This window comes from Thunnus maccoyii, chromosome 4 (assembly GCF_910596095.1).
Source record: "Thunnus maccoyii chromosome 4, fThuMac1.1, whole genome shotgun sequence".
In the NCBI taxonomy this organism is placed as follows: Eukaryota; Metazoa; Chordata; class Actinopteri; order Scombriformes; family Scombridae; genus Thunnus; species Thunnus maccoyii.
In genome coordinates, this window is record NC_056536.1 from 11,426,212 (window position 1) to 11,451,173 (window position 24,962).

General features: G+C 39.9%; 2 protein-coding genes across 3 annotated transcripts; both read left to right on the plus strand.

The window, feature by feature from the left end:
- Positions 1-1,141: 1,141 nt before the first annotated feature.
- On the plus strand, positions 1,142-8,563 carry amt (aminomethyltransferase). Its single transcript, XM_042409261.1, has 9 exons — positions 1,142-1,485; positions 3,093-3,260; positions 3,485-3,565; positions 4,366-4,497; positions 4,595-4,673; positions 4,852-4,997; positions 6,622-6,802; positions 7,230-7,385; positions 8,177-8,563. Exons 1-9 carry the CDS (start codon positions 1,345-1,347, stop codon positions 8,350-8,352), a joined length of 1,260 nt encoding a protein of 419 aa, XP_042265195.1. The 5' UTR covers positions 1,142-1,344; the 3' UTR covers positions 8,353-8,563.
- Positions 8,564-10,442: 1,879 nt separating this feature from the next.
- Positions 10,443-24,322, plus strand: ifrd2 (interferon-related developmental regulator 2). 2 transcript variants are annotated; one of them, XM_042409746.1, is made up of 13 exons: positions 10,443-10,997; positions 12,169-12,225; positions 17,138-17,254; positions 17,525-17,609; positions 17,798-17,922; positions 18,192-18,349; positions 19,323-19,376; positions 19,767-19,945; positions 20,528-20,636; positions 20,946-21,080; positions 21,236-21,364; positions 22,524-22,616; positions 22,789-24,322. In XM_042409746.1, the coding sequence occupies exons 1-13, from the start codon at positions 10,955-10,957 to the stop codon at positions 22,867-22,869; spliced, it is 1,365 nt and encodes a 454-aa protein (XP_042265680.1). In that variant the 5' UTR covers positions 10,443-10,954; the 3' UTR covers positions 22,870-24,322. The 2 variants fall into 2 exon arrangements, with proteins under 2 accessions (XP_042265680.1, XP_042265681.1); XM_042409747.1 differs by lacking the exon at positions 12,169-12,225 and having other exon boundaries at positions 10,445-10,997.
- Positions 24,323-24,962: the final 640 nt, after the last annotated feature.

Here is a 24,962-nt window from a genome sequence, read left to right on the forward strand (position 1 = left end):
TTTATTATTAGATTCTCAGACCAAAGGATGACTCAGTGATCTGGGGCGAGGGCATGATGGGGTACAAGTACTCACATGCACAAATATCAATGTGGTCAAGTGGTCATATCTGACCAAAAACACCACTTAAACTTTCAGGTAGTGGAAAATCCTTTTCTGAACAACGGACAGAAGAGATTAAATGTTTGGAGGATTTCTGTAGAATGTGAATAAGATAAGAGCAACTGGCGAAATCCAACAATCATGCATATAATTTCCAATTTATTAAGTTAAAGTTTGCAAATGAAAAACATAGAACGGGCATTATTGAGAGTTATGGTCTGACACTTCGTGCTTTAATATTAAACATAAATGCATTAAGATCTGCATGCACAGTACAGCATTAAGTCACCATCAAATGTGCTGTTTTCCAAATAATTAAAGTAACAGTATTTTTTAATCTCATAAATATGGTGTATGAGGATCTAAGGGATAGACAATTTAACACCCTCCATGATGTTTCCTATCACTCTTCATTTTTGAATAAGGTAATTTGTTATTTCCCAGTTGTTTTGCCCACTTGGAGCCACTGCCTATAAAGGGAGAAAAACACTAACAAACAGTCGAGTGTAGCGTAGCTGAGCCAGTCTGCCAAGTTTTTGCATCTTTCAATTATATCACATCCTTTCAAAACAATCACATAAAACTATAATGCATTCACCACATAGCTAAATGTCCTAATAAGGACTTCTGTGACATGGATAATTAAGACTTATGGTCCCATTATTTGGTGCTTAAACTGGGAATATGTGGTCCAGACTCTCCTGGTTGACCCTTCATAAGCCACATGACTTAAATAAACTTAAAATATCCCTCTGTATTACACTGGCAGTACAAAACCAATACACAGAGCACAAAGTCTATAATAATACTTTCAATAGACAACCTATAAACTGTCATTATTGTGGGAGCCTCATTAAGAGAGTTCAGCTTCCTATGACTCTTTGTAGATGCATAATCAATACAATCTGTGATCAGCCGATATGCCTTATAGCCTATTATGACTCCAGAGCTGGGACAACATGCCTAAAATCAACCCCTGTTTCTTTAATATCTGAGGTGTTTGATATGATGAAGCATGAATCATTGCATCAACAATGAACTCCTGCAGGGCAAACCGACCAATCAACTACATCTCCCACAAGTCTTTGCTCCTTCCTCCAATCGCTGCCGCTTCATGTGTTTTTGCCAGGAGAGCAGAAATTCCGGAGTTTGGAGTCCAAAGAGTTGAGTAACGCAGAGGAAGTGTTACCCGTCAGGACCACCGAGTGTGTGTGAGACTTCAGCGGGGGTTCAGGTGGCAGGATGTGGGCTCGGTTGCTGGTTGGGGTCGGGGGTTCGGGGCTCAGGTTGCGGGCTTCCAGGGACGGTTTGCTGCGGGTCGCTGGTGCTGGATGTGCGGGGAAGAAGCAGCAGCAGCAGCAGAGACACGCTTCAAGTGCAGAGGTAAGTAGACCATGAAGTAAAGGCTGCACCTCTACAAGTTACTCAGCGTGCTTTTGTGTTACATTTGGTTTAAGCAGCTAAATCACAGTTTTCAGACTGGAAGATGATGAAAACACTACCTGTAGTACAAAGTGTTGCATTTTTCAACCACCTCACCCTTGAAGTTTTCACCTGTCATCACTAGAATATTAAAAAAAAAAGAATATCTGTGGTCCTCTGTGTTGATATTATCATACTTTATGGTGTTTGCTTTCCTAAGATATTACTGTATATATATATATATGTATGTATGTATACATATTCTTTGTATTCTTTTATATGGTGTATTAATTGTTCTTTTGGAAAGGTTGTTTTGGCACTCATGTTTGAACTTCACTCCAGAAAACCTCAGATTAAATAAGTGGCTCTATCAGTGTTACAGCATGTTAAAATACATGAGAGTCTGTGAGAGCAGCAGTCAGCTCATGCAGACATAATGTACATCTGTCCCAGTAGACCATCATCACCCTCCCTCTGCCTGCCTCACTTCACTGAGCCGCACAAGATGATTTTATTAAAACCACGAGTGACTGATTCTTCAGTACTGCTGTCTCACACTCTGCTAACGAGATTTATTCATTCAGATCTTCATTCACTTTTATGACTAATATAGCAGGCATGAGTAGCGTGACTCAAAATGTATAGTTTCTGCAAATTATTAAGCTTCTAAGATAAAGGTTTTATTTTTGGGATTTATCTTTTAGTGTTGCACAAAGCAAAATGAGTAAAAAGAGTAAAGTCCTAACCACGTGTATCTAATCTGTTCATGAAGTGTGTGGGTGTGTGTGCAACAGTAGTACAACACCAACCTCTCCTCTGTTCATTCAAATTAACAGCTGACTTTGGACTTGTACAGTTTTGTAAAAAGCAATTGAGTCTTATGTAAAGTACAGACACACTCGTTCCCATGATGCACTGCGGCTGCACTGATAAACCCCCCTCACTGGCTAGTTCAAAGGTCAGAAGTTGGGGCCGAATGAACACAACAGACCCGTCGCTCTGACATTTCATCGTTTGACAAATCAGACTATAAACTGAGCTGTATGAACAGAAATGTGGTATTATGTTAATATTTGATCACATTTTGGGGGGAAATCTGCTTGTTATAAAATAGTTTTTTAGAAACAGTTTTTGATTTGTTGTTATTACATATATTAACATGAATGAATGTTTAAAAATCCAAATTTTTGCACCTTTTTAAGATGCATATATCAACAACCACTTCATAACTATTAAAATTGCAAAATAAAGTAAGTTATTGACCGTTCAACTGTAGTTCTTTCTATTATTTTGTACATTTAGGGCTGAGTGATATGGACAAAATCAAATATCACAATATTTTTGACAAAATACCTGCTTTCACAAAATATTTACACAATGAGATTTTTGATAAATAATCATCAGTAATGTGGATAGAATGACTAAGTGGGTTAAGACAACAATTAGACCATATCACAGTATTATGATATCCAGTATCTAAGATGATATCTAGTCTCATATCACGATATTGATATAATATCAATATATTGCCCAACCCTACACTCATTATAGTGTTTCATTTCCCCCAGGCTGCCTTGAAGAGGACTCCGCTGTTTGACTTCCACAGGGAGCATGGAGGAAAGATGGTGGAGTTTGCGGGCTGGAGTATGCCCGTCCAGTACAAAGACAGTCACATCGCCTCACACATGCACACCAGAGAGCACTGCTCCATCTTCGATGTCAGCCACATGCTGCAGGTGAGACGAGTATAAACATACACATGCAAACAGATACATACGCACATTAACACAGGTAAGGAAATATACATACAAACTTATATATGATATAAATAGACACACGTCATCATAGTGTAACATAGTAGTTATGACAGGGATCATTTTTCTTTATCCACAACCCAGCCAACCAAAAAAAATGCTGTTGCTATATTTGATTATATCTTTTTTGCTTTTTTACCCATCAGACCAAAGTCCATGGCAAAGACAGAGTGAAGTTCATGGAGTCTCTAGTGGTTGCGGATATTGCAGAACTCAAGGACAACCAGGTGAGATGAAGTTTTGTTTCCAGTTAAACCTGCATTAACTGATTTTTGGCCACTTGGGGGCAGCAGAAACAAGCTGAAAACACAGTTCTGACATGATAACATTTTAAGTTGATATAGCAAACTTGTTGGCAAACAATTCAATCATTTAGAGTTGTGTTTCATGCCACCTGAGGAATTTAAGTCCAATATTCTCTCCCCCTTTAGCTCTGATTTTGGTTTCCACAAACTCCTGAGGGAAATATTTTGCTCTTTAGCTGCTAAATGCTCAATTTTCTTCACAAGTTAGTTGCTGTCTGTCAACTGGTGCTGGGCAGGTAACATACAGCAGGATTTTAGGAGTTTTCTTTTACTAAAAACAGCTCCCCGTTGGGTCTGAAATGGACACTGATGAGACCGGTGAGACTGAGCCAAAACAGTTAAGTTGCAGGCAGGAAAAACCAAAACAATCAGCTGAAAGGCGCTGGTAGAGAAAGCCTTGTAGAGATGAGGGGAATTTCAGAGTTTGGTGACAATTGGCTGTGGGTTCATCACTACGAGCAACATCGTAGTCAAGTGATCTAGTGTTAAAGCAATAGTTTAACATTTTAGAAAATACGCTTATTAGTGTATTGGAAAAATTGAGCCCTATAATGACATCACTTATGACACATTTTATTGCCGAGTGTGAACAGAAGAATAGTGTAACGTAACATGCTTACATGAGGCATCAGACTTGGAGCAACTCGACCAACTGGACAGTGTTCCAGTATAAGAAATAAATTCACCTTCCACTCATCTCTCCCTGCTCCATCACCCTTCAGGGTACGTTGACCCTCTTCACCAATGAGAAAGGAGGGATTATTGACGACCTGATAGTGACAAAGACGGACCAGGGCTACCTCTACGTCGTCTCCAACGCTGGCTGCGCTGACAAGGACTCTGCTAATATGAAGGTGAATTAAGACAGACAGTGTGTGTAGACAGACAGGTGAGAGTCAGGTAGACTGACAGAAAGTGTCTGACATATGTGTGTGTGTGTTTTGCCTGTAGGCCAGACTGGCAGAGTGCAAAGCGGCAGGTTTTGATGTGGATCTTGAGTTCCTTGATGAAGCGCTGATTGCTCTGCAAGGTAAAATATTCTGTGGTGCTTCTTCCATTCCTCCTTCCTTCCCTGCACTGATTCTTTGTAGTTTTATTTCTTTCTTTTGTAACTGAATCCTTTGTTGATAGTCTATTTGAGCTCCTCTACATAGGACCATGTCCATGTCTTAGTGTAATTGAATAATTAATCAGCTGTGTGTTGTCAGGTCCGTCCATGTCTCAGGTGCTCCAGGAGGGGCTGAAGGAGGACCTTAGTAAGCTGACCTTCATGACCTCCACCCTGGCCACTGTGTTTGGTGTTCAGGGCTGCAGGGTCACCCGCTGTGGATACACCGGAGAGGACGGAGTGGAGGTAATCATTTCTCTCTCTTTATCTTCCTTCCTCCACTTTTTTGCTTTTTTTTTTTTTACATTGACCTTGAGCAAAGATTTATAATGTTGATATATTACTTGTGTCTGATTACTAGATGTCAGTTATTGTGTCTGTCATAACAATAATTGGGCCACAGCCATGGAAAATGCAAATGTCTAATTGGTGGGCAGGTATCTTAAATGGAGTGTAACAATGAGGAGGTGCCCTGATATAGAATTTGATGAACTTCTTCACCTTTGCCTTTGTAATGTATATCAGGACACATTGTTGTGTATTATTGCTTACTTACATAGTGGACAAACAATTTAAGTGTTTGTAGAGTGTCATCACATCGTTTCCTCATTTTGTGTCCCTTTGGTCATTCATAAGATTCATCTGTTTATGTCTATGACATTAAACAGAAGTTTAAAGATGCTGAGTGTTACCTTGTATCTCATAGTTAACCTGACATTTGACACATTGGGCCTCATGCAAGAGCATTTTGGTATTTTTGTCCTAAAACTCTCTGGCTTTTTTCTGTGAGGTTTGCTCATACGAGTGCTTCAAGTCAGAACAAACTCTCTAAACTGCCCAAACTTGTCGTAAATCGCTCGTTTCAGCCTGATGAACGCCACCTGTTCATAAGTGGGTTCTTTTTCGTGAGATGTGATTACTGGCATAATCCACGTCCCTAATACTGCCGTATAAGGTTCTGCTCTGTTTGTTGGCGAGTTTCATTTACAAAAAGTTCCCGAAGAGTAAACACACTGTGTATCTTTGAGATCAGTAGACAAAAACATAACAAATTTAGGAGCGTCAGTAGAAGGAGAGCCAAAACAATTAGAAAACAGCTGTGAACGACGTGTCATCCGAGCAGCTTTGCACTGTGACAGAAATAAAATGAGAATGCTTTGACGTGAAGTTAGATGCTAAAAAGCAAAGCAAAGAGTGGTCAAGGGATGTGACAGTCACAGAGATGTGAGAGGAGAATATTATAGTCTACAGGTGATGTCACACTGTCGGCTGCAACAAAACATGTGAGAGAAGTTTCCTGCATCTACTGAAATATAGAAGTTGCTGCACCAAAATATGCCAATAAAAAATCATAAAATCTAAAAAAAAAACTCTCAGTAAAATGTCAGGAACCTGCTGACTAATTCCAGATTGATGGTTTACTGCATGGATTTATCCTTTTTCACTCTCCCACTGCCCACTCTGCTGGACCTCTGTAGAAAACAGGATGAATGTGGGTTGGCTGGTGGGAGTTTGCTTCTCTTTTATCAGGATTTTTTTTCATACACATACATTTGTCTTGCCTTTACTCTTTCCTTCAGTGCTGAGACTCACTTGACTCACTCTGTGTTTTTACCCCACAAACTTATAGAATTTAGCAAAAATGAGTTTTTGATCACGTGTGTATCTTTAAATGCTGAAGTGATGAAATCAGCATCCTCAACATCCTCAGCAAATATCTAAAAAAACAGAGTGACTTTACACTGTCATCACTTGTTTCCATAGAGTGTTTTAATTTCAACATTAATGAGTTAAAATCTAAAATCTGCTGTTTCCAGTTCATAGTTGGATGGAGACTCAGCTCTACAGTCTGTCTGTGTGTCTGTCCCAGATCTCTGTACCTCAGTCCAGAGTGGTGGAGCTGACGGAGAAGCTGCTGGGTAACAGCGAGGTGAAACTGGCCGGTCTGGGGTCCAGAGACAGTCTGCGGCTAGAGGCAGGGCTTTGTCTCTATGGCAACGACATTGATGAGACCACCACGCCTGTGGAGGCCACCTTAGTCTGGACCATAGGTGATGTTTTAGTATGAATTACTTAATACTTAATGAATAGTTTTTTTCTTCACAGAAGGCTGTTGTGGAATGGGTAAATTGACACAGCTGATTAATTCTCTCCCTTTGGACCTGACAAATAAAAAAATATACAAGAATAGAAGATATTTCAGTACCAGCTACATATTAGTCAGTGTATAGTTCTAAGTGCAAACCTTGAGAAGATCTCTCTTATAAGGACTTTGTTGGGGTGAAGCACAAGCAGATTCAGTTCATCAGCTACGCTTTATTAGTTTCTGAAACAATTACATCTTCGTATCTTGCACTTTTATCTAAACTCATTCATCAAGCCCATAGCTGTCCACTCAGAGTAGTTTAGCCTTGAATGTACACTTCGCTCTGACAATCCTGGTGTATGAACTCCATCGCTTTGTTTTCTCACACGCAGGAAAGCGTCGGCGTCAGACCAAGGATTTCCCTGGTGCTGACATCATCATACCTCAGATCAAAGCCAAAACAGCCAGGAAGAGAGTTGGTCTGGTGTCAACTGGTCCCCCCGTCAGACAACACACACCCATACTCAGCCCCGACGGAAAGGTCATAGGTCAGCAAGCAAACACAGTGGTTGTATTTCAATTAACAACATGGCAACATCATGGCAAGAAAATAATCAATGTTAGGGGAAAAGTGAATGAAATTAACAGTATGTTTCTCCATAAAAGAAGTATAAACCTAAGATTAAGGATTTTTTTATTTTATAAAATCTCTAAATATATATAAACATTACCAGTCCAAACTTTTGACTGGTACTGTATATTTTTATGGTTTAATGTATTCATAACTTACACTGAGGCAGCTGTCGAAGCCAAACTAAAATAACCTGAAGCACCACCACTGACCTAAAAATATTTTATGTCTAAAGCTTTTTGCTTTTTATGATTACCATACCTACACCTACCATTAGGGGTCACTAAAGTCAGACATTTTCAAATCCCGCACACTTTGGCTTTAAAATATAGAATTTAATTAAATGTTCAGTTTAGTTTGACATCATACATAATGTTACCATGTCAATGGGTTTGTCACATTATCTTGGATGCATGAGCCATGTTATGACATATATTAGTTTTGAAAATAATCCTTATGATTTCAAGCATATTGTCAGTCCTAGCATTTAGTGACTAAATGACTAAATGACCAAATGTAATGTGTAAGCAAGTTAAAAGTAAACAGGATCAACAGGTCAGTCTGCTGCTCAGGAAGTAGATCTCAAACACAGAATAGGTCCAACTTAATATTTCCACCAAAAAGGTTTAATTCTGCATCTTAAGAGAGTTTGAAGGTTGTCTGCTAGATATTACCCTTGAAAGACTTATTCTTTGCTGTTTTATTCAGGTGAGGTGACCAGCGGCTGCCCCTCTCCCTGTCTGAAGAAGAACGTTGCCATGGGTTACGTGGATGCCGCATTTGCTAAGAATGGAACAGCCATCCAGGTTGAGGTCCGGAAAAAAGCAGTGCCCGCCACCGTCAGCAAGATGCCCTTCGTCCCCACCAACTACTATTCTGGATAGGAGGGACACACATGCAAACACTTCTACACACACACAAACACACACACATACACACATACATACACTAACACTGGACCATTCCTCCACTTTGTCCCACATTCACCAGTGCAGCCCACTTCAGAACACCAGTTTAACTAACTGTAGACTGAAACGTCTTTACAGATGAGTCCTCTGAGAGAAGAAAAACCCAAATTATAAACCGGAAGACTTACAATGTATAGTGTCGTATTATTTACCGACAGGTCACTCTACATACAGTTAGTTTTCTACCTGATGTGTTGAAGAGGTTGCACATGTGGACAGATGTGTGATGAATTGTGAGCAATTTATACCTGAGATACATAAAATACATTACAAACAGTATTGTTGAGTCAGAATATGTAAGTATGACTATAGTAGGGGCCTTGATGCTTTGCCAACATTGTTCATAGACCAAGTTGTGTTTTTTCTTTTTCCTCTTTTATAAGTGAACATCAGATTAAACTGAATCAAAATGACTGTCAATTACTGAAATTAGCCGTCACTTACAGCACTAGAACAAAAACAGTGAGGCTATAGATCCACTAAAAACTAGTTTTTAATTTACTTATTCTTATAGAATATAAATTTTATTAATGAGTTGTGATAACATTTCAGTCTGTCACTGCTGGACCAAAACAATATGATTCCAAATGGTACTTTTGATGTTAAATCACAACATGTCTGCATTTTTGTTTTTTAAGGTTTTTTTTAAATACTCCAGAGCCAAATTTTCATCACTAATATTGTTAGTTGTAAACAGCTGGATTAAGGGTATCTTAACAAGGCCAGCACATAATCTTTCCAACACAAAATTCCTACCCAAAATGTGCTAGTTATCACAAGTATACCAGTTTGTGGAATTGGTATTTTTGTGGTAATTACCTATTTTCTCAGTAAGTTGTTTGGAGAGATTGTGAGAGCGCTCTGGTTTTCTTTGTTGAGATGGTCAATAATATGATCTCCACATCAAATAAAACCTGAGCAGATTGTTTTTCAGACTGTTCATAACATAGTCATATCTTGAACTTCAAAGAGGTACATTCACTACACTACATGACTTTACACTACATGTGGTAAAATGATAGACTTGAAAAGATGTTAATTGTCATTATGTGTATTCTGTGTGGCTACTAATGAAATGTAATTTTTTTATTTAACTAGGACCTTTCTTTTGACTTTTTGTGGAGCTCTGAATGTCTTATTTTATCAAAAAAATAACAAAATACTTAGTATTTAAAATCATACTACTGATTTATAAGTTTGTCTGTTCTGACTTGAAGCCCTGTGTGAGTGTGGATTTAATATTTCACTGAATGTTCATGTAAACATTTTGAATAACATTTTTCATTTGATTAGAAAAATATCTTCTCTTTAATAAAGACAATTTGCTTTTCATTTGCCCATGACTCATTTATTTTGCTATTGAAATGTCAAGTCCGTTTTATTTGTATAACCCAATATCACAAATCACAACTTTGCCTCAGGGGGCAATACAACATCTCTGTCCTTAGACCCTCAATTCAAAAAAGAACTTTAACAGGGGAAAAAAATGGAAGAAACCTCTAGAAGAGCAACAGAGGAGGGATCTCTCTCCCAGGACGGACAGACATGCAATAGAAAATAGAAATGGACATTGATATGAAAATATGACCGCATAAATCCTAAAGAGGGGGGGGGGGGGGGGGGGGGGGGGGACATGGCCACATGGGGAGAAAAGACAAAAAAAGTCTAAATTATGTATTTTCTCCCTCTGAATTTCTCAAAAAAAGATTTTTTTTCCAATATTAAAATTGTGTCACACGTGGCTTTAGGAAGAACAGTCTGTTTAAAAATACAGTATTACAAAATATGTTTTTAACGCTTAAAATTGGGACTTTAATGTCAGTATTCTCATATATATTTCAAAATATTCTGAGGACTCACATATTTTTCAACAGTCTTAGGGTTTTGTTTCATGAAATTAACTTCCCCAAAGTAAATTACACAAGTCTACAAACATGAGATCCATCAATGAAGTCTGGCGTCAGTTAGTTTTTTTTCCCGGAAAGGGGGATGCCCACAGAGCTAACCTGGCAACCCCGCCTGCCGGTCTGTTCAGTCGTTACTGAGGGGAAGATGGTGGACCTGGCGACAACAGCGTGCTCAAAACTCCGTCCCAAACACTTTGAAAAATACTTACTATCTCAACCTGGTATTAGATATAGATTACCTGGAGACAATCATAGATAATACATTGTGAAAACTGTTGAGGCTAGTGACTTTTTTCGCCACCGGACAAAATTTATTCCAAGATTTGAAGAAGGCGGAGAGTTGCAGAGCGCGGCGGTGGTTGTTGCTGTTTGTAGAGGACGCTAACCAGCGTTAGCCAAAGTGTCAACAAAAGTGTGAAAGAGGCTGGAATTTGGGGAGCTTTTTACGTAGCTGTCCAGATAAACCACGGAGAGCATCCAGTCGTCTGCTGCTGCTGCCTTCAGCTGTCAGTGTGTGAGGAGCTGACAGTTGGACTGAGAGCGGGCTAACTTTAGCTAGCTTACCTACAGCTAGCTTTGTTGTGAACTAGCTGATCAAAGCGCTGCTCGCGATGCCGCGGAGTAAAAAGGGGAAACGTGGCTCTAGTAAGCCGGGTAAGTAGCATTTATATGTGAAACAGTAGCTATCCTGCCAACTCGCCCACTAGCTTCGGGCAAGAAACCAACAGAAATGTAATGACTGAATATGTCAATTATAGTAAGTTAGTATGAAAGTAGTTTTGGTATCTGTACCATATGGCATGAACGACAAATAACAACCTATTACATTAACTTTAGCTACCTGTAAATTGTTTTGCAGCATGCCGTCTTCATCCATGTGGCTTATAATTGGTGCTTCAGTTTAGCAGCTGTGTTTTGACATTGATGTGAAAGTGACTCTGACACTTAAATGAGCTTATGTACCAGTTGAACAAGTGTCCAAGAAAATGTGAAGCATTGTTAAGGTTCACTGAAAGATTTTCTGCTACCATTCAGGACACTGGGCTGCTAAAGCTATACTTGTAGGGTTAATTTTAACCGCATGTTATTTTTAGCGGCGGTCTCTTGCCACTTAAAACCGCTCAGGTCGGTGAGAAATGTGTTGAAGAGGAGTAACCCAGTGCAACAGGGTCTTCCAGTACTGCTACACATGGATTGGCGTCGCTTAAGTTGCAATTAAGTTGCTGCTTGTTGAGTCTGACATAACTACACGTTTTTTTTTAATGTACAGTGTACAGTAGTGGTGCGAGCCATGCATGTGCCTGTAAGGGCGTTACAACCCTCTCACGTTTTAAGGAGTGACGCTGCTTGGGAAGCACACACGTGCATCGCCCAAATGCACACACACGCGTTTACTTAAGTCACTTTTGGGGTATTTACATGGACTTGTCATTTCTTGGAGACTTATTTTAACCCTAACTATAACCCCTATTTGCCTAAATCTAGGTTTTTGTCCCCAGTTGCACAAGCCGTCCCCAAATCAACTGGTCTTAAGTCTGGTGTGTGTCCCTGAAAGTGACTTAAGTCATACACACACACAAAGAGAGAGAGGGACAGGAAAATGCAGAATTGTCCAATAGGAGTATTGTTTATTGTGCATGGGGAAAATTGAGCTCACTTCTTTTGTTTTCTTCTCTATCATGGTCATTCTTCCATCTCTCCCCTTATCCATTGTTTTTAATCTATCTTTCAATTCATTCATGCATCCGTCCACCATTCCTTCTACAATCTATACACCCTATCTTTCATTCATCCATTCATCCCCTCGTCCACACATCACGTCCAGGCTCTCTTCGTCAGGAGGTTCTTCAGCTGCAGCTGTCGGCTAAAGGCTCGCTGAAAGGTAACTCGTTACCCCTGGCCTCACCTTTGTGACCAACTTGAGGCTTGTTCAGAAGCTCTTGAACATCACTTCAGTGCATGCAGTAAACCCAGCAGCAACTCACATGCTTGATAACCCACCATGTGTTTTTTTTTCCAGCTGCACTGAAACGTTTTAACTCTTCCCATGCCGCTTACTTTATTGACTGACTGCGTGGCTTTACCACAGCCTCAGAGACACGAAAACACACTTCATTGTCTGGGTTTCTCCAGTCCTCATGCATGTCTTGAAAACCGTAAGTTAACGCTTCACATTCATGCTGAGATTGATGGCTGCTGTTTTAAAAGACGAACATCATAAGACTATAAAGGAAGTTAATCCACATCGAACATCTGTCCAACCTGTTCCACTTACAGTCGGCCTCTAACATCCAGTCCTGCTTCATCGTCTAGTTAATTTGGTTGAAATCTCTCCAACTCATCCATCCTCTCTTATCTGCGCCGACACCAGAAACATTTGGAGACAGTCATTGCTTCCTGGGCTGACTTAATTCTCTCTCTCTCATGCATATGTGCACAAAATGTCCTGTCTGTGACATTTTTTTTTTACACTGTTCAAATCACCACGGTCTATGATATAACTGAGATCCAGTTTTAGTTGAACATTGTGACATCATTGCTCTTTGTGGCTTTCCTGGTCCACACTGCCTAACCTGCTGCCACGTGTGTTTATTTTTAATGCCTATATTGCCTATATTTGACAGTCAACAGTGTAGAGAGACAGGAAACGGAGAGGGAGAGAAGGGGGTATGACGTGCAACAAAAGTCCCTGGCAGGAATCAAACCGTGGACATTGCGGTTATGTGATATGTGCAGTAACCATTAGGCTGCTAGGGTGTCCCGAAGTTGTTACATTACAGATATCAGCTTTAATATACTGATTCCCAGTGTTTTCCTCCTATGTTGTGTCTTTGTGTGTTCTCCATATCAGTTATTGACTGTATATATTGTGTAATTTATTCATTTTATGTGGGGCCTCTTTTAATTGTTGTGTCTTTGTGGTTTAGTGAGACAGCAGCTTGTCTGGTGCTCTGGTGCTGTTTATGGTGGAAGTGATTTTATTTTCAAGACCCAGGTTTGTTCCAAGGTCTGTCTACGGAGTAGTTTAGTAGGGCTTTCAGTATTATAAGGTTGATAATCAGATTTTTATGTCATAAAATTAGAACAAATGGTGATGGGTGAGAATGAATAATGCCAAAGTGTGAAATTTGTTCCGTCATTTTCCAAACTGTTAGGGCAGTATTGCATAGGGAACCCCGCTGTGTTTTGCATTTAAAGCTTCTTCTACCAGGCCATGGCCAGGGCACTCATCAGCTCCCTCCCCCTTTTGGCTCAGAGCTCTGATTTGTCCGTCAGCGGAGCCTCTTCTTTTGGGACTGTGAGTGATTGCTATGTAAGCATAAAGTAGCAAAGTGGAGATGACACGTGAGTTGTGGTAGGGTAGCTCATACTTACCATAAATGAGCTGTGTGTGTGAGCTGTGTGTGTGTGTGTGTGTGGCTGCAGGGGGGGGATAACCTACACAGTGGCCATGGGTTCAAGGATGATGACTGGGAAATCACTGACTGATACAGGCCCACAGAGCGCGTTATCTGAGCTGTGAACAGTAGATTTCTGAACAAAAGAGCCTTCAGGCTGTTTATTGCTGTATATTACATAAGGAAAGCAGGGTTGTCAGGGCTGCATTCAGGTTTATCTTGTAACAGTGAAAATGAATGAATGCACTGGAGTCCCTGATGTTAATGTAGTCATGTTAGCACAACAGCACCGTTTCCTTAAAAAAAAAAAAGAAGAAGAAGTTTAAAAAAGTTTTCTCTGATTTACCTATTTCCTGTGCTTGTCTGGTTTCACAGATGGCTGTCAGTATTGAAAAATGTAAATAACAATCACTGTCCACTAGAACTATAAAATAGTTGATGTGATCATTTGATCTAGCTAACAGTTTTTTAGTCTAGCATATTAGTAACGCTCATAAAGTTCAATCTGAAAGCTTTTCAATTTTCCAGATGTCAACGTTTTCTACAGAAAAACAACTTTTATGATTTCCGAGTCAGTTGCAGACAAGAGGTATTACTTTGTATTGCCAGCTCAGCACATTAAGCACCCGCACATCCAGTTTTACAACTGACTGTGTAATATATTGATGTGGGTGAAAAGGTAGCTATTAATAGGAACACATCATGCAGCTCTTCACTACTGTACAGTGGAGCTTTGTCATGGAGCTATTATCCAGCTGTTATCCAGTCAGTTCAGTTGTAAAATACATCTCAAGCAGCAGCCAACAGTAAGAGGTGCAGGGTTAAAAGCTACAATACCCAAACATTGGGTGTAACAAATGTTACTGCTACTGTCACCATTTTACCAGGCAGTAGCAATTTCAGCAGAAAAGAAAGAACTTTTAAATGATTGTCAGGTTAAATTTGTCAGCCGAAGCAGAAATGCAGCAGCGTTTGGCTTGTAGCTGGAGAAAACTTCCACCCTGAAGCTCCACTTCTGCAGTGTAGTGAAAAGGTAGAAGAGAGGATCAGACAACAATGACTTTACAACTTTTCAAGTCAAAAGACTGAACTTGTAGCCCAGTTTACTCAGTTTACATATTCTGACCTCAAACAGTACTGGATCCAGTTTTTCTGGTTTTTCTTATTACCTGGACACAGGTGGACAAAGCAGTGATGGTGTTGCTAGTTACTGTATATTTATGTTAAGGCACGTGTTCACGTTAAGACATAAATACATATATATTTGTGTGTGTGTGTGTGTGTGTGTGTATAATATAACATAACACAACAAAGTAAATACATTTATTTAATTGAGAAAGTAACTAATTTTATGACTACAACCCCCAAGTTGCACTGCTGTAACAATAATAGTGACCTCTGGGTCACCTTAACCGACCTGGTTGACCTGAGAACATGAGAACACACACACACAAATACACACACACATACATAAATATACATATACACATACACACACATACATACATATATACACACACACACACACGTATATACACACACATATATGTAGACACACACACACATACATACATGTATACACACACACACATGTATATACACACATACACACACACACACACACACACAGACTGACCATTCTGGATGGTACACACTGGATGAATGAATAAATGAATGGTCACTCTGGTGACCAGTAATCCCACCAACAGTAGAAAGTCCTGAGCCAGCAGTAGTTTGAGGGTTAGCTTAGCTTAGCCTGGCTGGCTTTTACCACCCCCGTCCTGTTCAGACTCTGTGTAACAAACTGCCACACACACACACACACACACACACACACACACACACACACACACACACACACACACACACACACACACACACAGGGCAGAGCTGAGTGGAAACATGAAAATGCAAATTACACGTACTAATAAAACATCAAAGATAACAGAGGATTGCCTGATGTAAAAGTTATCTGCTGTTTCCTGCCATTATGTCCTGTGTGGGTGAGATTGATAGTAAAACCCAGAGCAACCACAAGATCCATAAAATGACACGGCGAATTTATAAAATACATTTAAATATATTGTAGTCATGATAGTGTAACAGGTCTGATATTATCATCTTTGGTTGCATGTGAGAGTCACCTTACATAGCTGTCATCACCCCAGAACACAACCTTGCTGGTGAGCTTTGTAAGTCAGAGGAGGAGGAGGAGGCGGCTTTTCTTCATTCGTGAGAATCAGTCTTGTGTATAAACCTTTTCAGTGTCTCAGGAGGTGGTTCGATGCTTCATAGAAGAAGTTAGTCAGTCCTCAGTCTTGGGTTGCTGAGGTTTGTAGATGACAAATTTATATTTGCCATTCATCCCTGTATGTGGTTTGAGTGAGCGTGTGTGTGTCTGTATATAAGGACTCTGGTGGTGTAAAGTTACTGACAAAAAAAGACAGCTGAGCAGAGTAAGCCTTACAGTCAGCTTCCCTAAACCTGCCATTACTCACCGCTGGCGAATGGAAGCCAACCGAGCTCCAGTTAATTTTGGCCGATTTGTTTTTATTTCACTTTAACAGTCAACCAGCTGTCATTTTGAGGCTTTTAGCATTTTATAGAAATCATAACTGACTGTTAAAAGTCTGTCCTGACATTGTACCATGAAAGCTCATCCAATAAGTCAACGCCCCAAATGATCATAGAATAGAAACAACCAAAAACTGAAGATTATATGCTTTACAAAGGTGTCATTTGTTGTAGGGTTATTTTTTGATACATTTAATAGCATTTCAGTAAAAGATGCTGTTGTGTCATCTCCATTGCATTTCAGCTTGATAGAGACAATATAGAAATATAACAACATTTTGAACATTAAAGGGAGAAACTGACTGTTGCTGCTTAACAAAACTGTGGCTTCTCATTTGGAAACTTTTAAATATATAATTATGACTTAGTGCTGCTCAATATTTCCTGCTCCTTGGAGCTTTTTTTGTACCCGGTCACTGCCCTAACAACTGCTTGTCAGTCCTCACCATACCTGCCACGATACAGATACTCAGCATTGTCCAGACCAGCTGATGAAGTCACCTCTCACCCAGCAACAGTCACGCAGTAGGACTGTGGAACTAACTTGGCCGACACCTAAAGCAGCCTTCCTTAACTCACATCATGATTCATGAATGATTCAGTCACACACGCTGCATCGATAAAACCTGAAAAAGCTTTTATGTTAACATGGAGTCAAAGTCAAAACAGGAGTTTCAAGTTAAATATTTCTCATCTTTCTTCATCCAAATATATAATCTTTCTTGCTCTTTCCTTTCTTTCTACTTCTCATATCTCTTCTTTCTCCTCATTATTCCTTCCATCTCACCTTTTCCACATCTTCCTCTTTTTTTCTCTCTCCAGGTATTAAAAATGGGGTGAAGGGAGAGTCGGGTGCCAGTGACGATGAGCTGATGTCTGATATTCTCAGCCACTACAGCAGTGCCAGTGAAGGCACCTCTGTGCTGGACGAGGGCACAGGTTTGTACACAAACACACATGCTACATACACGTCTTTTGGCATTGTTTATTTTACATAACAGCCAAGGTAGAGATTCATCCACCAAAGGAAATAAATGCAACCTACCTTTTATAATGCATTTAGATTCCCCTTAGCAACAGTTTTTGAAGTGATAAAGTAAAACTCAACAGGAATTACTTGACATTTTCCCCTAAAATAAAGTATTAAACTTGCATACGGTTATGAAAATCCAAACAAGTCATTTATGTGTGTTGAACAAATAAACACAGGAGGTGAGCAGGTGGATGAGCAGACTGCCCAGGAGGAAACAGAAGACAAACTCAAACAATGCATAGACAACCTGATGGATAAGAGGTGAGGTGTTTGTTTTCCTCTCATCAAATCAGTATAATAAAAATAGGGAATGTCAGGAAAGACAAAACAAGGAGACAAATGCAAAGAGACAGTACAACACCAAAAGTAGGAAGTGATGTTACTGAAAAACCTTCCCATCAACACCTTACTCTCCACTCTCTCGGACTCTGTTTATGTCTCTCGCTCAGTGCGAAGACTCGTCTCGCAGCCCTTGAGTCGTTGCGACAGGCCTTCTCCTCCAGAGTGCTCTATGACTTCCTGATAGAGAGACGCCTCACTGTCAGTGACTGCCTGGAAAGGAGCCTTAAAAAAGGTGAGACAAAACAGAAGTGGCAAAAATGTAAAGAGCTGTATTTTACCATGATCATTATTTTTTTTTGTATGTTTACACTGTATATACAGGTGATGACACACACGTATATATTGTGTATAAATTCATTTAGAGATCATTACAGCTTTGTCTTACCTCAAGCACTAGTGCTCAGTGTCTCAATGTGCAACATAATGTCATTATCATCGACAGTCACTGATAAAAAGAAATAATGACTTTAATTTCCTCCTCCTCTTCCTCCATGCGTCCAGGCGGCGGGGAAGAGCAGGCAGCAGCGGCCACAGTCTTCGCCCTGCTCTGTATCCAGCTGGGGGGCGGAGACGAGGCAGAGGAGGGCTTCAAAATGCTTCGCCCCATCCTCACCACCATCCTGATTGACAACACTGCCAGCATAGCAGCCCGCCAGAGTGTGAGTAAACGAATAAACCTTCTCTCAAGTCCTATAAAACTTTGGGATTATCCTCTACTGATAACATCTCCTAAAAAAAAAAGTCTAAAATGAAGAGTATAACATGAAATGCATCTCTGCTCTGAGAATATTTATGTGCAAATGCTGGATCAAAAATGAATCGTATGGGGCTGCAGCTTTAAACCCAGTCGGGAACATGACAACGAAAGTTGCAAAGTAACAACAACAAATCCAAAAAACATCTGGTTCAGCCAAGAGTTCGCTGAATGTGCATTCTTAAATTTCCCCCTCCCAGCTGACTTCACACACTGTTGTGTAACAGCCAAGTGAGTCATAGATTAGACATTGTGTTAACAACATGAAAAGGAAATTCCACTGAAAAATGTTTGATACATCACTTCGGCCTTAAACTTAAACTTATACTCTGGTTGCGGTTGTTGAGCAATTTCTCTTTTAAGCCTGACATTTTAAGTGTCATGACAAACTTGTCACCTGCTATTTTCTGCCCACGGTATCAGTTTTAGAAACAAACGGAAGACTTAAAAACACAATGCTAGACAGAGTTCAGGGGATTCTTGAGGATGACTCTCACAATGTGACATTAACAGCAGCCAATTTGGACCATGGGGGGTCATGAACTCTATCTATTGTTTTCTCAACAGTTGCCAAGTTGATGTTGAAACCAGTTTATTCACACCTTTTGAGCTTTTCTGAACTGAAAACATTAACTGATCAGGCAGGGTGGAATAACAATTTTAAGGTTGACCAAGTTGTTGGGAAAAGAAGACACATTAGGATCATGTTTTCAACCCTGATGCAGTGGTCTTATGTGTTCTTACTTAAATATTTCAATGTTAGCAAACCTCAAGTTGTGTTAGTAGTGTGAAAAGGAGTCACAGCTTCACTTTATCTGCACTAGATTCTGTTTTGTTTTGTTTTGTTTTTTAACTTTTCTTTCATCTGTCTCCATCAGTGTGCCAGAGCTTTGGGGATGTGCTGTTACGTCTCTTCTGCGGAAGACGGAGAGGTGAGAACAATCCATCATGACGCTCACAATTCTTCAAGTCTTGCAGGGACTTACAGGGAAATATCTGTACCTCAGAGAAAACTGTAGTTTGACTGATGTAGTAAGTCTGGACAGTAAGGATTAGTTCAGAGCTTTCAGTCCGCTCTTCATATAAACAGAAATATATCAAGCAACAAAAACCATCTAAAATTTCCCTGACAAAATCTTATCAAATGTGGGTCCAAGGCTCTCTTATCTGTTGGGATCTCGGATGTTAAATCATGACGTGATTAGTTAATTATATTTTGTGCTGGTACACATCAACAGTTTGTCTCTCTCACCCCTCACTGCATTTTCTCTTTTTCTCTCTCTCTCCGTTTCCCCCTCAACACCACCACTGAACTCTCTCAGGACTTGATCAAGTCTCTGGCCCTCCTGGAGAGCGCGTTTATGACCTCCTACCCCAACAGAGAGGGAACGCTGCCCACACCCAAACCTGGCAGCGCAGGCCTCCACACTGCCGCCCTGCAGGCCTGGTCGCTGCTGGTCACCATCTGTCCTGCATCTAAACTAACTGTGCTGCTTGACCTGTGAGTGAAACAAACTCCAAATGGAAAAAAAAACCCCAACAACTAATCTTGCCAGAGTGTGGAGTAGAGAGTTGACATCCAAAAGTGTGAAAATCCTTTCTCCTCCCTTTCATGTAAATCCTCTTGCTGCAACTGAAGTGGATTAAAAGGGTGAATTCCATAATGCTATCAGTCACAAAAAATGCTGCAACAGCAAAATTCCTCTCACATGACGTGTGCTTGTCATGTCACTTGAGGGGAAGATGTTATGAATTCTGTCAGTATGTGGTATTTTCTGTGACTGAGAAGATCAGTTTAATGCACTTTTATGGTTTGGAGCTTTCACATGATGGAGTTAAAGACACAAGTATCAGCTTAGTGTTTTGGGATTTTAAAATCACCTGCTGTGTACAAGCGTCAGATATGAACAAATATTAAAACAGCTGCTTAACAAATGAATGAAACTCAATCTGTGCACTTCTGCTTTCCTGATAAACATTCTCCGTTCTCAGTTTGGTTTAGTTCCGTTAAGCTTGATGACATTTTAATAAACCATCAACAGTGACTAACAGTGATTCTCTGCCTCTGTCTCCCTCCCTGTAGTCACCTCCCCAAACTGCAGGCGTGTCTGCAAAGCAGTGACGTCAACTACAGGATTGCAGTGGGAGAGACCATCGCCCTGCTGGTGGAGCTGGGACGAGATATAGACGAGGTAAACACACACACACACACACACACACACAAATAAACAGCTGAGTAGCTTTGAGAACAGGCACACAAACATACTTATTACGGCTCATATGCAGGCTGTAAAACAAAATGTGGTGAATCTGAAAACAAATGTTATGTGAAGGGGACACACACACACACACACACACACACACACACACACATACTGCTGAAACACATGCATGTATCCATCTTTTACTATTACATTCATTAAAATGATTTAAAGACAATCCTGTTTTTAGTGTCACATTACTGCACTACAGTGTTGTCATTGGTGTGTGTTTGTCTGCAGGAGTTTGATGTGGAGGACAGTGAAAGTCTGTGTGAATGTCTGAAGAGTTTAGCCACAGACAGCAACAAACACCGAGCCAAGAATGACAGGAGGAAACAACGCTCTATCTTCAGAGAGGTGCTACATTACATAGAGGTATGTTTTTTTTATAGCTCTAGGTAACACGATTGGGCATGTTTGAAGTTTTGCAAGAAGTGTAAACATCACTGAAAGAGGGTTTACTCATGTTTCTCTTTGCTGGTGGAGATTTTTTCTTCATCACCATTTTAACTTTGTGATGTCTCCTGCAGAATGAGGACTTCACAGACGAGAAGATCAGGTTCGGAGTGGAGCGCATTTACATCGACAGCTGGATGAGGAGAAGAATCTACGATGCGTTCAAAGAGATCCTGGAGTCTGGAGTCAGACACCATCTACAGGTCAGGAAATGCACTGAAGCCCACACCAAACTCAGTTTTGTGTGGGGTGTTTGTCTCCAAATCCAGCATTTTAGTAAATTTTGTCACATTAGAAAAGAAATGCTTATTTAGGTCCTTGGTGTGCAACATAAGTTTACATCTCAGCTACGTCAGTTAAAGGTAGAGTCAGAGATTCTGGAGAAAGATTGTTCAATATCTCCTCACAGTCCACTAGCTGTCTGTTCTGTTTGTGCGCTGAAAAAAATGTGGTGTTCATACACAGCACTGGCTCTATAAATGGGAAACAAAGTGTCTCGGACCAAGACACACAACACTGTTCCAGCCAATCAGCAGGGGGCATTCGTGCTCATGCACAGTATGAGGGGAAGTTATCAGAGCAGCTGTCTGTGTGAGGACTTGACAGTCTCCTCTAGCCCCTGTTGAATGGTGGGAGGACTGGTGAACTGGAGACAGAGAGGCTCTGGCCAATTCACATAGAAAGCGTTTTCTCACGGAACAGATACGCTTCCATTTTATTAAAAGTATCAATCCGCACTGAATCCCAGACAGTCTCACAGAGACACCTGGTGTTTTTTCACGCTCTGAGTCTGTTTCTGTCTCGTTTAGTGAAGCGTAAACTGAGCAGGCAGCTGTTTAAATCACACAAATATCCTGCTGTATATGTGTTTTGAAGTTATTAACCGTATCAATGAATCAATAAGTACAAACACTGTTGATTTCTTACTGAGGAGCTGACATGCAAACTATTATGGTTCAGTAAGTGTCTGCGGTCAGTCAGCCTGGTGAAGGCAGTTTGTCCGACCGCAGCCCTCTCAGGAGCTGCAGCTGACAGAGACGCTGAACGCAGGTCGAGTGAGAAGTGGAGCTTCTGAAGGAGCACAAAGGAGAGGAGTGTATTTGTTTGGGTGTCTAGTTCAAATATCAACTTTCTCTCTCCAGAATGACTGACTTCACCTTTAAATACTGCATATTTTAGTAGATGTTGAGGGTGAAAAGTGGATTTATTGACATGTTTCACATCCAGCCTGATCTACTTGTGTTGTTCTCTCACCTGTGTCTGCAGACTGGAGGTCTCATATTAAGATAAAGATGAAACAGTCAACAATCAGTTTGACCCATTCTCTCTTAATTTTAGTGTTTGTTTTTTGTTTTGGTGCAGTTCAACCCTCTACTGAGAGACATCTTTGGCCTCGGCCCTCCACTCATCCTGGACACTTCTGTCAAAAGCAACAAGATCTCACGATTTGAGAAGGTAACGGCGTCTCTTCTGGTTGTGGATCTCAATCCTGCACACTGGAACAATCTGACCTTGGAGTTCATGACTGCATTTATCATTATTTTTATCCCTGTCTTGCATTTGCAGCTGCAGTTTAGCTTTAAATGCCAAAAAATAAATAATAATAAAAAATCATTTTCTTCAACAGCATCTTTTCAACTCAGCTGCCTTCAAGGCCAGGACTAAACAGAGGAACAAGGTCAGGGACAAACGGGCTGACGTCATGTGAGAGAAGGAAAAGGAGGAAGAGGAGGAGGAGGAGGAGGAGGAGACTGGGATGGACTGAATGGACGAGTGAACGAGGGATTCCTTGAGCCGTATTGAGATGGAGACAAAACGATGCCTTCAACTCTTCAGCTGTCACACACACAAAGACTCAAAAAAAAATTTTTAACAGGGCTTTTTCACTTGTGCTCTTCACCTGCAAATTAATTCAAATTAATTAAGACATTTATTCTTGGCTCTCACAGGAAAAGTAAGTTTTTACCACCTATTTATGCAGAGGAACATTTTTTCTGTTCCTAGCAAGCATCTGCTGTCGCTCATTTTTGACACAAAATTTAGTGAATTGCAACAATCCGCTGTGTTGAGTGTTGTTGACAGTATTTCCCAAATACCAGGTGGATTATTAACAACGCTAGACTTCTTTTACGTGGGATCGAAACTACTTCATTACACAGTAGAGAAGAAATGCGATCTTCTGGAGTAAGAAACCAGAAAGGTCTTTTATCAATTTTATCAATAAAAATACAAAGTAAAGTATTAAGTTTCACTGTAAGAATCAAACATTTTGTAGCTTTATGGTACATTTCAGATCTGTGGAAGCCCTCCATGTTAGCGTTACTGAATTGGTGCTGATGAGTATCGTAATGATTCCTCATTATTCCCTGAGTCGTCCTCTGTCTTTTACACGCAGAGAGGCTTCTCCAGCTGCCAAAACCAGAAAAACTGACTTTACAAACAATGCAACCTAAATGAAAATGTGTGTGGTGTTTGCGTGAGAAGTGTGTTTTATTTTTTATTTTTATTTAACATCATGGAATAAAACACTTAACATATAAACAAGAAGATGCCTAATTAAAAGAAATGAAATGTCATCTTTCGTATTGATATTTTTTGAGAGGAAAAATACATTTTAACCAATTCTGGTTTGTAATTTATTAAAAGAGCAGTACTGTGTGATTTTTAAGAAACTTAAAAATGCTAAGGACTGTTTACAGATACAATTATGGGATGAAGATGACAAAAAAGAATTTCTGTGGGTTTTTTTCATGTATATTTTTAATGCAGGTTGGTGGGTCACAATCTTATCCATGCGTATGTATTGCAGATATACTGTACAAAGGGATTTATGGTAAGATGTGTACTCGAATCATTAGATGCATTTGAATGATTTTCCCTCTGACGAGCAGTAAATACATACAGGCCACTAACCAGAGCTGCTGATCAGAAGTTTGGTCGACAAAGTTAGCGTCTAAAACACAGTGTGCTTTTGATTGTGGCAGCACTACCATTATTTTAATTTTTAGTGTTTTGATTATTAAAAAAAGCACACCACTGGGCTGCCTGGAAGTTTCAGTTTCTCATCTACCGCCTGACCAAACTCTCTGATCAGCAGTTCTGGTGTTCTGGCACATGGACAGAAGATGGATCAAATGAAATAAAGAGTATTTGAGCATTCACTTTGTGTCTTTTGTAATTCTGAACAGTTTATTCTGAAAGATGTTTCTGTCCTAGAAAGACTAGATTTAGGGAATAATAGATCAGTGAATACACCAGTTAATACACATTGTAAAGTTAATGTGATAGGAAGTTACTGAGGACAAAAACTAATTATCAATGATTGGAGCAAACTGTTTAAAAATGTCAAGAAATGTTCTGCACCTACATTAACCTTTTTCTTCACTCATGAATGGAAAAAACAATGGAATGAAACTTTTAAACCCAAGTAAAAGCATACAATAAGCTCTTAGGTGTCTCCAGTCTTTCAGGCAGACACGGGAAATATAACAACTTGATTGCTGTGTATTTTTTTCAGAATTAATCATCTCATAACCACATTACACTGCAGATAAAACTGCTTATCATGTTTCCATTCAAACCCTGCAGATCCTGCTCTGCCCAAACAGTTTGTAATAATAAAACATCATTTTAAAGAGTCCTCCATAGATTTGGACTGGAGACTAAATTAATCTTGAACCCACAGGAGAGAAAACATTAGTGTGTGAAAATTAGCATAATGAACATTTAATTGCTGAAAACTGGTACCTGAATGTTTAAGAAGTACATTTAAAGTATATATATACTAGAATATGTAAATAT